General features: G+C 39.2%; 1 protein-coding gene across 3 annotated transcripts in view; it reads right to left on the minus strand.

The window, feature by feature from the left end:
- The window catches only part of chd3 (chromodomain helicase DNA binding protein 3), a 100,291-nt gene that overhangs the window by 15,434 nt on the left and 71,237 nt on the right, over positions 1–13,620 (minus strand). For all 3 annotated transcript variants that reach the window (XM_067446450.1, XM_067446442.1, XM_067446433.1), the window contains exons 37-39: positions 10,350–10,545; positions 7,895–8,058; positions 2,444–2,570 (exon numbers count right to left, since the gene is read on the minus strand). In XM_067446450.1, the coding sequence (XP_067302551.1) occupies positions 2,444–2,570; positions 7,895–8,058; positions 10,350–10,545 (487 nt within the window). The remainder of the gene's footprint in view (positions 1–2,443; positions 2,571–7,894; positions 8,059–10,349; positions 10,546–13,620) is intronic.

Below are 13,620 nucleotides of genomic sequence, written 5' to 3' on the forward strand. Positions count from 1 at the left end.
AACAGAGAGAAAAACAGAGGGATGTTGAATCACGTGTTGATTTTGCCACGTTAATCATGAGTAAAAGCTATGAAGCGCTATCCATTCAGATCATTTATCCATTACTAAATCACTGCTTGCTTAGTCTTTGCAAGCATACAGGATGACTAGTGTAGTCCAGGGTGATTATACTATTATATATATATAGCCAAAAGTATTGGGACACCCCTCCAAATCATTGAATTAAGGTGTTCCATAACTTCCATGGCCACAGGTGTATAAATCAAGCACTAGGCATGTAGACGCTTCTACAGACATTTGTGAAGGAATGGGTCGCTCTCAGGAGCTCAGTGAACTCAAGCGTGGTACCGTGATAGGTTTCCACCAGTGCAATAAGTCCATTCGTGAAATTTCCTACTAAATATTCCACAGTCAATTGTTAGTGGTATTATAACTAAGTGGAAGTAATTGGGAAGAACAGCAACGCAGCCATGAAGTGGTAGGCCACATAAAATCACAGAGTGGGTCAGCGCATGCTGAGGCACACAGTGTGCAGAAGTCAATAGCAACAGACCTCCAAACTTCATGTGGCCTTCAGATTAGCTCAAGAACAGTACACAGAGAGCAATGGACGAGCTTGGGTCTGGCAGTTGCCAGGACAATGGTACTTGCCTGACTGCATTGTGCCAAGTGTAAAGTTTGGTGGAGGGGGATTCAGAGGTTGAGCTCGGCACCTTAGTTCCAATGAAAGGAACTCCTAATGCTTCTGCATACCAAGACATGTTGGACAATTTCATGCTCCCAACTTTGTTGGAACAGTTTGGGGATGGCCTCTTCCTGTTCCAACAAAGCGTCGGTCCATAAAGTTATGGATGAGTGAGTTTGGTGTGGAGGAACTAGACTGGCCTGCACAGAGTCCTGAGCTCAGCCCGATAGATCACCTTTGGGATGAATTAGAGCGGAGACAGAGAGCCAGGCCTTCTCGTCCAACATCAGTGCCTGACCTCACAAACGCGCTTCTAGGAGAATGGTCAAAAATCCCCATAAACACACTCCTAAACCTTGAGGAAAGCCTTCCCAGAAGAGTAAAGGGCGGGCCAACTTCCTATTAAACCCTACAGATTAAGAATAAGATTGTCATTCATTCAAGTTCATGTGAATGTAAAGGCAGGCGTCCCAAAACTTTTGGCAATTTAGTTTATATGAAAAACTTAAAATGATTTCAAGGCAACATTTCAAGTTTTTTTAGTTTAACCGGAAACATTAAAGCTACTAACTGGAAAATGAATAAAATAAATTCACAATTCTCAAAGAAATGATTCACTTGAATTCATGAATCAGTTAAAAAGACTCAAACAGCAGTTTGAATCTGATGACGAAAGAATTACAATCTGTGAACCAATTAATGATAAAAATCTCAGTCACTTACTGACTAGATACTGGACAAAGTGCAGTGTGTAGGTAAAGATACATATTCACATAAGAGTTTAGCCAATCAACTGCAATTTAAAAAATGTTACGAAATTTTTTATTGTTTTGTTGGATTTGTAGTTAGACCTCATTATCGGGAAGGTTTCAAAAATATTACTTCTCTTTCACAACTAAAACTAAATTCACTGGTGTTTTACAAATCTGTTTAATTCACACTTTACTAATGTTACCCAGAGCTCCTCTGCCCTAAAAGGTGAAGTACTACACTCCTTGTGTCACCAGAAGGAACTGCAGAAATAAAATAATGACTTTTTGCAAACAGGTTTTCATAACACTCCTCTCCACATCTGCCATTGGCCGCTCAAACAGGTGGCTCCGCCCCTATCTCAAACCATTGGATGCTCAGCTTTGCAGATCAATGTTTGGATAGCACCACAGAGCCACAGTGTTTACACTTTCAGCAGAATCAGCCTATGAATGGCTTACTTATAGCTGTCTCTGCATATTAAGCTGCGACAGGAGAATTTAACATCTCAAAAAATTCACTTCACTAGTCACATTTAAGGCATCCAGCAGATGCTCTAATCCAGAACTGCATACAAGAAGCACTTTGTTTTCACATTTTGAGACTGCCATGAGCAACAGATGGCGAGCAAATCTGCCTTTCAAATTTCAACCCAACCAAACATGTCAATACCCCCAGCTGGTCAAAGGAGATTTCAATTAGACTCTCAATTAAACTTGCTATTTAAGAACTTAATAAAGTTTATGTGTAGAATTCCTTCTCTCTTTTTCTACACACAGGCAGACCATTTCTAAAACCATCACAAGCATTCGAATTAACTGCTTCTTCATTTACCAGCCTGCCTCAAGTATCAGTCGCTCTACTTCTCGGTTTACTATGAGCAGTTAATTGAAATAGATCATTAGTGCATTTGAAAAGCCTTTATAACGGTTCAGAGTAACCCGAGTATGAGACCACTGGAGGCTGGTCTGGTTTTGTTTTGTTTGGGGATTGATCAGCAAAACTGACCTGATATGAAGGAGCCAGGGGGCATCTGGGTGTAGTTGGCCCCAGCTAGAGTGAGAGCCGCTGAAGGTGCAGGTGTGAAGGGAGGGCCGAAGTTCTGCGGGGTGGCATACGGTCCTGAAGGAATAGGCTAGATAAAGAGAGTGAAAGAGAGAGAGAGAGAACGTTATGCATCTGAGAAACCAAAGGGACTTGTTTAACCCTCTGGACCCCAAGGGTATTTTGTGGCCTTGAAGAAGTTTGAAGAAGAAGAAGAAGAAGAATGCTCATGTCATTTGTTTTTTTCAGTGGCTTTAAAGCATATTAATGACTAAAATCTGATTACACTGTATCCAGCACAAACAAAAAGTAAATATGTCGTTCACACAAGTAAATATGATGATCCCACAAGTTAATTCATCCATTTAAACTTTACGAAGCGAAGTGCTATCATCAGTGTTTAAAGGGTCAGTTCACCCAAAAATAAAATGTATGTCATTAATACTCCCCCTAATGTCGTTCCACACCCGTAAGACCTCCGTTCATCTTCAGAACACAGTTTAAGATATTTTATATTTTATTCCCAGAGCATATACAGTCAATGTCCACTTTACTGTCCATGTCCAGAAAGGGAATAAAAACATCATCAGAGTAGTCCATATGAGACATCAGTTAGTTCATGAGAATCTCTTGAAGAATCGAAAATACATTTTGCTCCAAAAATAACAAAAACTACGACTTTATTCAGCATTGTCCTCTCTTCCGTGTTTCTCCAAAAAGATTCAAACGGTTAATGAATCAGTGAATCGATCAATGCTTCGGGTAGCCAATGTCACGTGATTTCAGCAGTTCTGATCGCGCCAAACCGCTGAAATCATGTGATATTGGCGACACGAAGCATTGTCGATTCACTGATTCATTAACCGTATGAATCTTTTTGGAGAAACACGGAAGAGAGGACAATGCTGAATAAAGTCGTCGTTTTTGTTATTTTTGGAGCAAAATGTATTATCGATGCTCATAGAGATTCTAATGAACTAACTGATGTCTCATATGGACTACTTTGATGATGTTTTTATTCCCTTTCTGGACATGGACAGTATAGTGTGCATACACTTGCATACGCTCTCGGACTAAATATAAAATATCTTAAACTGTGTCCGAAGATGAACGGAGGTCTTACGGGTGTGGAACGACATTAGGGCGAGTCATTAAAGATATCAATTTCCTTTTTGGGTGAACTAACCCTTTAAGTGAATAGTGTACAGTGCGTCATTTGGGACACTCTAGTGTGCTAGATAGTCTACATAGACAACAACACACTGTGGCACATATGCTGCCTTCACATGCAATCAGACTTATCGTAAATACAAGTTTCCAAGTTAAAATTTGGATATGAATGGCCTCTCAAGTCATGATAATTCAGTGGAATACTCTGAAATAATTTTGAAGCATTATAATGGCAGTGAATTGTCGTCTCGTTTATGAAGTCCATAAAAGTGCATCTATCCATCATATAACCACTCCACACAGCTCTGGGGGGTTAATAAAAATAAAACTGGTGTATGAATCGATTTACGATTTCTCCGATACATCGCATCAGGGGTTACTCTTTTGTCATAAGTCGAATTGCGTACAGCTTTCTGCCGGAAGTATTTTATTTTAGTCTATAAAGTTTTAAATATTGATATTTTTCTTACACAAATGCACCACTTTGCTTCACAAGTCCTTTATTAAGCCCCTGGAGCTGTGTGGAGCAGTTATATGATGGATATATGCACTTTTATGGACTTCATAAATGAGACAACAATTCACTGCCATTATAATGCTTGCATTAGCCAGGATATTTTTAATATAACTCAGATTTCATTCTTCTAAAAGAAGAAAGTCATTTACACCTAGGATGACTTGAGGGGAGTAAATCATTTTTGGGTGAACTATCCCTTTAAACATGGCGTAGGAGTGAACGAATGCTGCTGTGACTGGTATGCTTTATTTATTAAGCTTTTTCCCCAACAGCTAACAGCATATTTACACATATAAATTATCATTTGAAGCGTATTGTATGTTTTATACACAGTGAAAATGGCCTGTATTTAACTATAATTCCAGAATTGCCAACAAGATAATAGATCTGTGAATGTTTATATGGTTGTCAATGCTTAATGTCATTTTAACTTTAATACGATTTTCCCAATAAATAGGCTAGAATAAATCTGGTGTCCTCCTGTTCTTTTCTGACAACAAAGCACTTAAAAGCTTAAAAACTCATAATCACGATTTCAGAAGTGGGAAGTAGAACGTTTTGTAAGCAATAAACGGTGCTCTTCACAAGAGGCATATAAAACAAACTCTTTTCTATTTTAGTGATTTTTAAAATGTAATTTATTCATGTGATGTCAAAGCTGAATTTTCAGCATCATTACTCCAGTCTTCAGTGTCACAGGATCTTTCAGAAATCATTCTGATATGATTTGGTTAATTTAATGCGTCTTTGCTGAATTTTTTTTTTAAATGTTTTTAAATGTATGGTTACACTTTATTTTAAGGTGACGTTTACATTTTACTCATTCAAACAGATACTGAGTAATGTTAATTAACAACATGTACTTACTATAGAGTTATGGTGTGGTTTAGGGTTGATTACTTGTAATTATGCATCATTTACTGCTATTATTATAGTAAGTACACGTAGTAATGTGTAACTACGCCACCTTAATCAGGGGCCTCAAACTCAATTTACCCGGGGGCCGCTGGCGGTAGACTCTGGGTCAGGCTGGGCCGCTTCAAGTATTCCACAAAAAACAAAAACAAGAGCACAACTGATCCAATCTTCTCAATCTTTATTATCAACAGTTCTTCAACATGAATGTTTCTTCTGAACATGAACTTCCTCTGAATTTGAATATTTCTTTCTGAACATGAATGGTTTATATAGGCTTCTCTTGCCTACACGTTTATATATATATAGCCTATAGAAATTAAATCATTATGTAATACTGAAATGATAAATACTGAAATAATAAATGTTTTTATTTTTATTTAAAATAATAGATTTATTCAAAGCAAGGCCATATCCAGGTCAAACAGAACAGTGAACAAAATTCTAGGTCTAATTCTGGTTGGGAAATAATCTATTTGGGACTATTTGCAAACAATATTTGCAATAATTTGCGTCCAATATATTATTAGTCCTGAGATTCTTCGCATGAGTGAATAAATGTGTACAGTATTGTTCAAAATAATAGCAGTACAATGTGATTAACCAGAATAATCAAGGTTTTTAGTATATTTTTTATTGCTACGTGGCAAACAAGTTACCAGTAGGTTCAGTAGATTCTCAGAAAACAAATGAGACCCAGCATTCATGATATGCACGCTCTTAAGGCTGTGCAATTGGGCAATTAGTTGAAAGGGGTGTGTTCAAAAAAATAGCAGTGTCTACCTTTGACTGTACAAACTCAAAACTATTTTTTACAAACATTTTTTTTTCTGGGATTTAGCAATCCTGTGAATCACTAAACTAATATTTAGTTGTATGACCACAGTTTTTTAAAACTGCTTGACATCTGTGTGGCATGGAGTCAACCAACTTGTGGCACATCTCAGCTGTTATTCCACTCCATGATTCTTTAACAACATTCCACAATTCATTCACATTTCTTGGTTTCGCTTCAGAAACAGCATTTTTGATATCACCCCACAAGTTCTCAATTGGATTAAGGTCTGGAGATTGGGCTGGCCACTCCATAACATTAATTTTGTTGGTTTGGAACCAAGACTTTGCCCGTTTACTAGTGTGTTTTGGGTCATTGTCTTGTTGAAACAACCGTTTCAAGGGCATGTCCTCTTCAGCATAGGGCAACATGACCTCTTCAAGTATTTTAACATATGCAAACTGATCCATGATCCCTGGTATGCGATAAATATGCCCAACACCATAGTAGGAGAAACATGCCCATATCATGATGCTTGCACCTCCATGCTTCACTGTCTTCACTGTGTACTGTGGCTTGAATTCAGAGTTTGGGGGTCGTCTCACAAACTGCCTGTGGCCCTTGGACCCAAAAAGAACAATTTTACTCTCATCAGTCCACAAAATGTTCCTCCATTTCTCTTTAGGCCAGTTGATGTGTTCTTTGGCAAATTGTAACCTCTTCTGCACATGCCTTTTTTTTAACAGAGGGACTTTGCGGGGGATTCTTGAAAATAGATTAGCTTCACACAGACGTCTTCTAACTGTCACAGTACTTACAGGTAACTCCAGACTGTCTTTGATCATCCTGGAGGTGATCATTGGCTGAGCCTTTGCCATTCTGGTTATTCTTCTATCCATTTTGATGGTTGTCTTCCGTTTTCTTCCACGTCTCTCTGGTTTTGCTCTCCATTTTAAGGCATTGGAGATCATTTTAGCTGAACAGCCTATCATTTTTTGCACCTCTTTATAGGTTTTCCCCTCTCTAATCAACTTTTTAATCAAAGTACGCTGTTCTTCTGAACAATGTCTTGAACGACCCATTTTCCTCAGCTTTCAAATGCATGTTCAACAAGTGTTGGCTTCATCCTTAAATAGGGGCCACCTGATTCACACCTGTTTCTTCACAAAATTGATGACCTCAGTGATTGAATGCCACACTGCTATTTTTTTGAACACACCCCTTTCAACTAATTCAACTAATTGCCCAATTGCACAGCCTTAAGAGCGTGCATATCATGAATGCTGGGTCTCATTTGTTTTCTGAGAATCTACTGAACCTACTGGTAACTTGTTTGCCACGTAGCAATAAAAAATATACTAAAAACCTTGATTATTCTGGTTAGTCACATTGTACTGCTATTATTTTGAACAATACTGTACATCCGCTGCTTATATTTGAGTTCCTCAGAGGTCTAAATTGTCTCAAATGTTACGAGTTCTAATCCGCTCTCATATAGTTTTCTTCTTCATTAAAATGTTCATCAATGAATGAGAGCATGGATGGACACGTTGGTCTGTGTGTGTGTGTGTGAAGAAGACTGCACGAGTGAAAAGAGAACGTAAACCCCGTCTACTTTGATTTGATTGGCCATCTGAGTGCTTTCAGACCACATTTGTTTGGACTGTCTGATCAGCCACTGTTCCTGTCAATCACGCAGTGTCAACCAATTATACTGCATGAGGGAGGGCCGAGCTAACTCTCACATACACACGCGCACACACACACACACACGATGTGAGGCAGAAAGTGTGGCAAGGGTGGCACATGCAACGACTCCGCAAAAAGATGCTTTTTAGAACAACACGTAGGCCGCACTTACACTAAACTTTGATGTCAAGTAGGGGGCCACAAAAAATCATCCTGCAGGCCGCGAGTTTGAGACCCCTGCCTTAAAGTGAAGTGTTACCATAAGAACTGACCCCAGCTTTTTGAATGATAGTATATTTTATAATTATCTAATATCTGTGTGAATATGTTCATGTGTTTGCGTATTTACCGGCGGGGTGTGTGTCTCGTTGCCTTTGTTGGCCAGTCTGCTGAGGATGCTCCTCTCCGACATCTGCAGGCGGGCCGTGATTGGCGGGACTCTGGAGAGCGTGGCTGGGAGCCGCGTTACGTCTGCCTTCATGTCACTCAGAAGCTCCTCCAGTTGGTTAAGAACTACAAAAAGTAGTCCATTATTACAACATGCCAAGTTGTAGAAACTAAAAGGAGCACACAGGATTTGTTATTAAAGTTAAAAAGCACTAAAGTATAATTGCTAATAGACTCAATTTAAAGGGTTAGTTCACCCAAAAATGAAAATGATTTCATTAATTACTCACCCTCATGTCGCTGGACACATGTAAGACCTTCGTTCATCTTCAGAACACAAATGAAGATATTTTTGTTGAAAGCTGATGGCTGAGAAAGGCTTCAGAAAGGCCTCCATTGGCATTCAGTACATTTCCACTCACAAGACCCATAAAGGCACTAGAGACATCGATACAAAGTCCACCTCACTACAGTGGCTGTGCAATCATTTTACAATGCGACGAAAATAGTTTGTGTGCGCACAAAAATCAAAATAACGACTTTATCCACCAAGTTATTGACGTGAACTCGACACATGCTCAAGAATATGACGCAGCTCCGCGGTTCGAATAATGACCCGGAAGAGGAGGAGCGCCGCTATTGCGTGAGTTCACGTCAGAGACCTACACGGAAGACAATAATTGGTGGATAAAGTCATTATTTAGATTTTTTTTGTGTACATAAACTATTCTCGTCGCTTGGTAAAATTATTGTACAGCCACTGTAGTGAGATGGACTTTGTAGCGATGTCTTTAGTGCCTTTATGGGTCTTGTGAGTGGGTCAGTGGGAATGCACTGAATGCCAATGGAGGCCTTTCTGAAGCCTTTCTCAGCTTTCAACAAAAATATCTTCATTTGTGTTCCGAAGATGAACAAAGGTCTTACAGGTGTCCAGTGACATGAGGGTGAGTACTTAATGAAATACATTTAATTTTTGGGTGAACTAACCCTTAACTATTTAAAAACTGCCTAAGGGTGTGCCTAATCGAACTCTGGTGTGATTGCTCTGTTAGTGTGGTTCATTTGAATAAGTCTGAACGCTGCTATCTGAACCCTGGTGCTAACCAAACAAGCGGACCGATACTGCTGAAACGATGTCTCTGTCCGCTTTCAAGCCAGTGCAGTTCAAATGAAATATGAACGTAACATGGACCAAAAACATGTAAACAAACCAGAAAACAGACATGATGTCACAAGATGCGACCCTAAAATGGACAGGATTCTCAAGCATGCCTGTTTTTACTCGTCATAGTCACAATGTTGAGGGAGTGGGAGGCATTATTATATTCTTTATTAAACATTATGAACTTCATTATGTCTCAAAACAAGTAGATCAAATATTTACAGAACAGAGGTTTTGAACAGTGTTGTTAATGTTAAATAGAAGTAAAAGTAAATCTATTTAATTAAAAAAAATTCTTGAATATAAATAAAGCTGAAATGAATAAAAAAAATGACTAGATGTAAAACATAACATGAATAAAATAAATAAAAAACATGCATACATATAAAAAAAATACAAAAATGCTGAAATTATATATTAATAATCATAAAAACACCCCAAAACTTATAAAAAATTACAACAAATATTCTAAAACTTAAATTAACACTGAACATATACAAATAAGAGTTGATTGAAAATATTAATAAATACTAAAATACTATAAAAAATAATACTAAAATTTAATTGGTTTTGAAACAAATAGGCACTTTTTTTTAATCAGTTTCAGCTTTGAAAACCGATCCACGGCCCAGAAAGAGAACTAAAAGTGAAACAATTGATTCTGATTGTCAAAAATGAAATTTATTAGCAGTTCTCTCAGCAATTTCAGGCAATAATAAAAGTGACATGCCAAGAGAACTTGTATCCAATAAATGGTTTATCGCTACAGATTAAAAAATACGCTTGAGAAAACTCCAGGACATTTTAAAAGCGCCTTGTGAGCTTGAACTGTTCCCATATCAGGGCTGGCAGGGACACTGCTCCCACTGGATCTATCCAGAAGCCCTTTATCAGACTCTCAAGACGCCAGCAAACTTTGTCAGAGTTACACACAAACATATTCCCTCTGATACTTAATTTCTCATTTAAAGATATTTACAAGATAAACACACACACACACACATCTGGTTCACTATCTTTGTGGGGACTCTCCATAGACGTAATGGTTTTTATACTGTACAAACCTTATTTTCTATCCCCCTACACTGCCCCTGCCCCTAAACCTACCCATCTCACACACACACACACACACACACACACACATACACACACACACACACACACACACACACACACACACACACACACACACACACACACACACACACACACACACACACACACACACACACACACACACACACACTTTCCTTACCCTTATGCAAGACAGCATTGGCAGGTTTGTTTCCTGCGAGCGACTCCTTGCTGAGATGCTGATGGGACTCGGCTAGACATTCAACTTCGGCAAAACGGGCGTTGAGGGCCATGGCTGGGTGAGTGGGGTCCTGGGTCATGTTGAGGTAGGCAGCCCGACGCAACTGCTCCTCTATCACCAGGGCCTGCTCCAGCAGCTAAGAGGAAGACAGGGACATCTTAGATGTAAAGATGTGTGAAACTGTATGCTTACAAAACTGGTGCCTCGGAAGTCATGGATTTATAAATGCCCCATCATGCTAAATAAAGCATTGCTGCTAAAAATATTTAAACTATAATATAAAAATGATTCATATTACACATTTTCTTTGATCTTTTGTCAGATTGTTTGATGATACTGACTTTACTGAAAACAATGAACAATTAATATGAGAATGATACATTGACGATGTATCATTCATTCATAATTCTGTGGCAAGTAGCGCGGGGCCGAGAGCCGTGGGAATGGAGCGGTGGTGTGAGTGCTAATGAGTGTCTCTAGACTCACTGAGGAGCTTGAGGACGATAAAAGGAGGAGTAACAACAGACAAGTCAAGTCACCTTTATTTATATAGCACTTTTACAATGAAGATTGTTTTAAAGCAGCTTCACAGTGTTGAACAGGAAAATCTGATTCGGCTGTACCTGGGTTTCCGTTGTCCGGTAATTACCGGACATTGGCCGGGAAAAAAATTAAATGTCCGACAAAATGAAATCTTTTCGGTCAAATTGTCAGATTAAAACTGCCTCTTATCGATACCGTAAGCCTGCGACGTGATGCACTCGCTGACATGACAGCGCTCCGTGGCTATGGAGGATTGCAATTCTCCACAGCCTGCGAAGCAGAGTAGGCTATGTGAGCGGAGTGGAGCGGCGAGATTTTGAATGGAGTGAGGAGCGATTTTTTTTAAAAGTCGGAGCGTTGTGGTTTTTACTCGCTCCGAGAGCGCTCCACTACCGCTCCATCACGAGAACAATTTATGACAACGGGCCGGCACAGCACTACATTTTTCGCCAGAACTAGAGCGTAGATCGGCTCAAAAAAATAAAGCCCAACCCTACCCGAGCCCATGCACCCGAGAGACCGGCCCTGCCCGTGTAAGTATCGAGAACGAGCCTGTAATGACTAATTAGCGGAGCGGAGCCGGTGTGATCAGCTCAATAATTCACTGGCGCGCGCTCATGAACCCACCGGTAAAATGATGTTCGTTCAAATCCAGCTCAGACATGACATAAATCTGTAGCTTACTATAGGCTACTTGTTGTAGCCATTAAACAATGTTTTTTTTCTTCATATTTATGTTTAAATATTATAATATTATTTTTAGATTTCATCTGATTATGATAGGCTAAGTGCAAAAATGCAAGTGGGTCAGAAATGATTTTGGTGGTTATATTTAGTTTAATATTAAGTTTTGTTTTGTAAAAAGCCTTTCTTTCGTTTTGTACAAATTGTCTCTTAATTTTAATAAAGGTTTCTTCGGTTAATTGCATTTATTTAATAAATAAGAAATAAATAAGTAGACTAGGTCGCGGAAGCGATCGCTTTCAATGATCATGAACTGAAGCGCGTCTCAAATAAACTGAAACTCGGCAGGCTTGCCTCACAGACATGAGGAATATGTAGCCTAATATGTGTAGAAACGAAAAGATTTAAATAAGCACATAGTGCAGTGTTCAGAACTGTACACGGTAAACAACCAGCTTGATACAGATGATTACGGCGATGGGCATGAGCGGGATGTTAAAGTTTAAGGGATTTTTTTTCAATGAATCTGATTGGGTGCAAGCACATTTTAAACAGGTAGCACTTATTCACACACGTAATTTTGTGAATAAGTAATTTTGTCGTTTTCTCTAATGATTTCAAAAACATCTTGTAGGCCTAGTGCACCTGCTTACAGTTATCAGTATACTGTTATATTCTATTATATGCTTTTGTCATTTCACACGGTGGCCAATTTAAATGTTACCAACTAAATGAGACATACTGAGTTTATAATTAAATTTATTAATTGCGTTTAATTATTGCATCTAAAGATTTTTCACGTGAATAAAGGCAAATAGATTTGCACACTTTGCTTATAATCCCTGGTCTAGTCTGTTAAACTTGTCAGAAGTTCTCGTTTCTAATCTGCCCTCCTGGTCTATTTTTTCTCTCATCAAAACCGAATACCATCAGTGGTTGTACATCAAGAGCAGGAACAGTTTTTGTGCATTTTGTTTCGCGATCTGACCGGAACAAACAGAAAGTCTCTGCAACGGCGTTAAGCGTTAGATTAAAGCGCTCGTCTGTGTGAAGACTGCATGAGCCGCGAGAGAAATCTGCAGCACTGATAACAGCGGCAACGAGCACCAGATCGCCTCTTATTTAACAAACGAATGAAATTATACCCTTCTAGTTAACCAGAGATGTTTTGTTTGTATTAGTTAGGTTCATCCGTGAAGCAAGATAAAAAAGTGGTGGGGTCATGTCCCACCTGTCCCACCCGCAAATTACGCCTATGAGTTAAAAAAATTGGTTGATTGACGCCAATCGGACGTTCATGTTTTTTTCCGTCTATTTGAAAGTTAGGCTAATAAACATGTTGCATATACGGCCTGATTATGTCTTTTTTTTTAAGTTACACAAACTGCTTTCAGGAATTTTTGACCGGCATATCATCAAAACGTCCGGAAAACGAAACCTCTGCCGGTCACTTTGACCGGCACCATTTTTTTCTAGCGGAAACTCTGGGCTGTACAGTCGTTCTAGAGAAAATGGTGATGTCATCAGCTCATTTCAATTTATCATATAGTGACAATGTGGGCAGATGAGTAATAAAGTTGATATAGTTAATTTAGTAATTACGGAACAGTCGTTCATGAGGGGCTCATGCTTTACTTTTTATGTAAAACGTTCACCAGTTCCCGCCTCCTTCTTCCCTGAGCCTTAACTTTGCTATATTGGTGCCAAAACCCAGGAGGAAGGAAGCGTTGGCATTTGTCGAGCGTCAAGCCCCGTTCACACCGCCAGCGACACACAGCGACAAAGCGACATGATCCCATTCATTTCAATGGAGCGCTGGCGACTTCCGGCGTCACGAGCGACAGTGACCGTTGGCGACAGAATGTGGGCGTGTCAAGCGACACGAGACACGCGACAAAAGTTCAGAAATTTCAACTTTATGCAAACGAGAAGCGATTTTCGCGAGCGACAACCAATAGGAGTGAAGTCAGTGGAGTGCACGTGA

The sequence above is a fragment of the Pseudorasbora parva genome, chromosome 1, assembly GCF_024679245.1.
Source record: "Pseudorasbora parva isolate DD20220531a chromosome 1, ASM2467924v1, whole genome shotgun sequence".
Taxonomy (NCBI): Eukaryota; Metazoa; Chordata; class Actinopteri; order Cypriniformes; family Gobionidae; genus Pseudorasbora; species Pseudorasbora parva.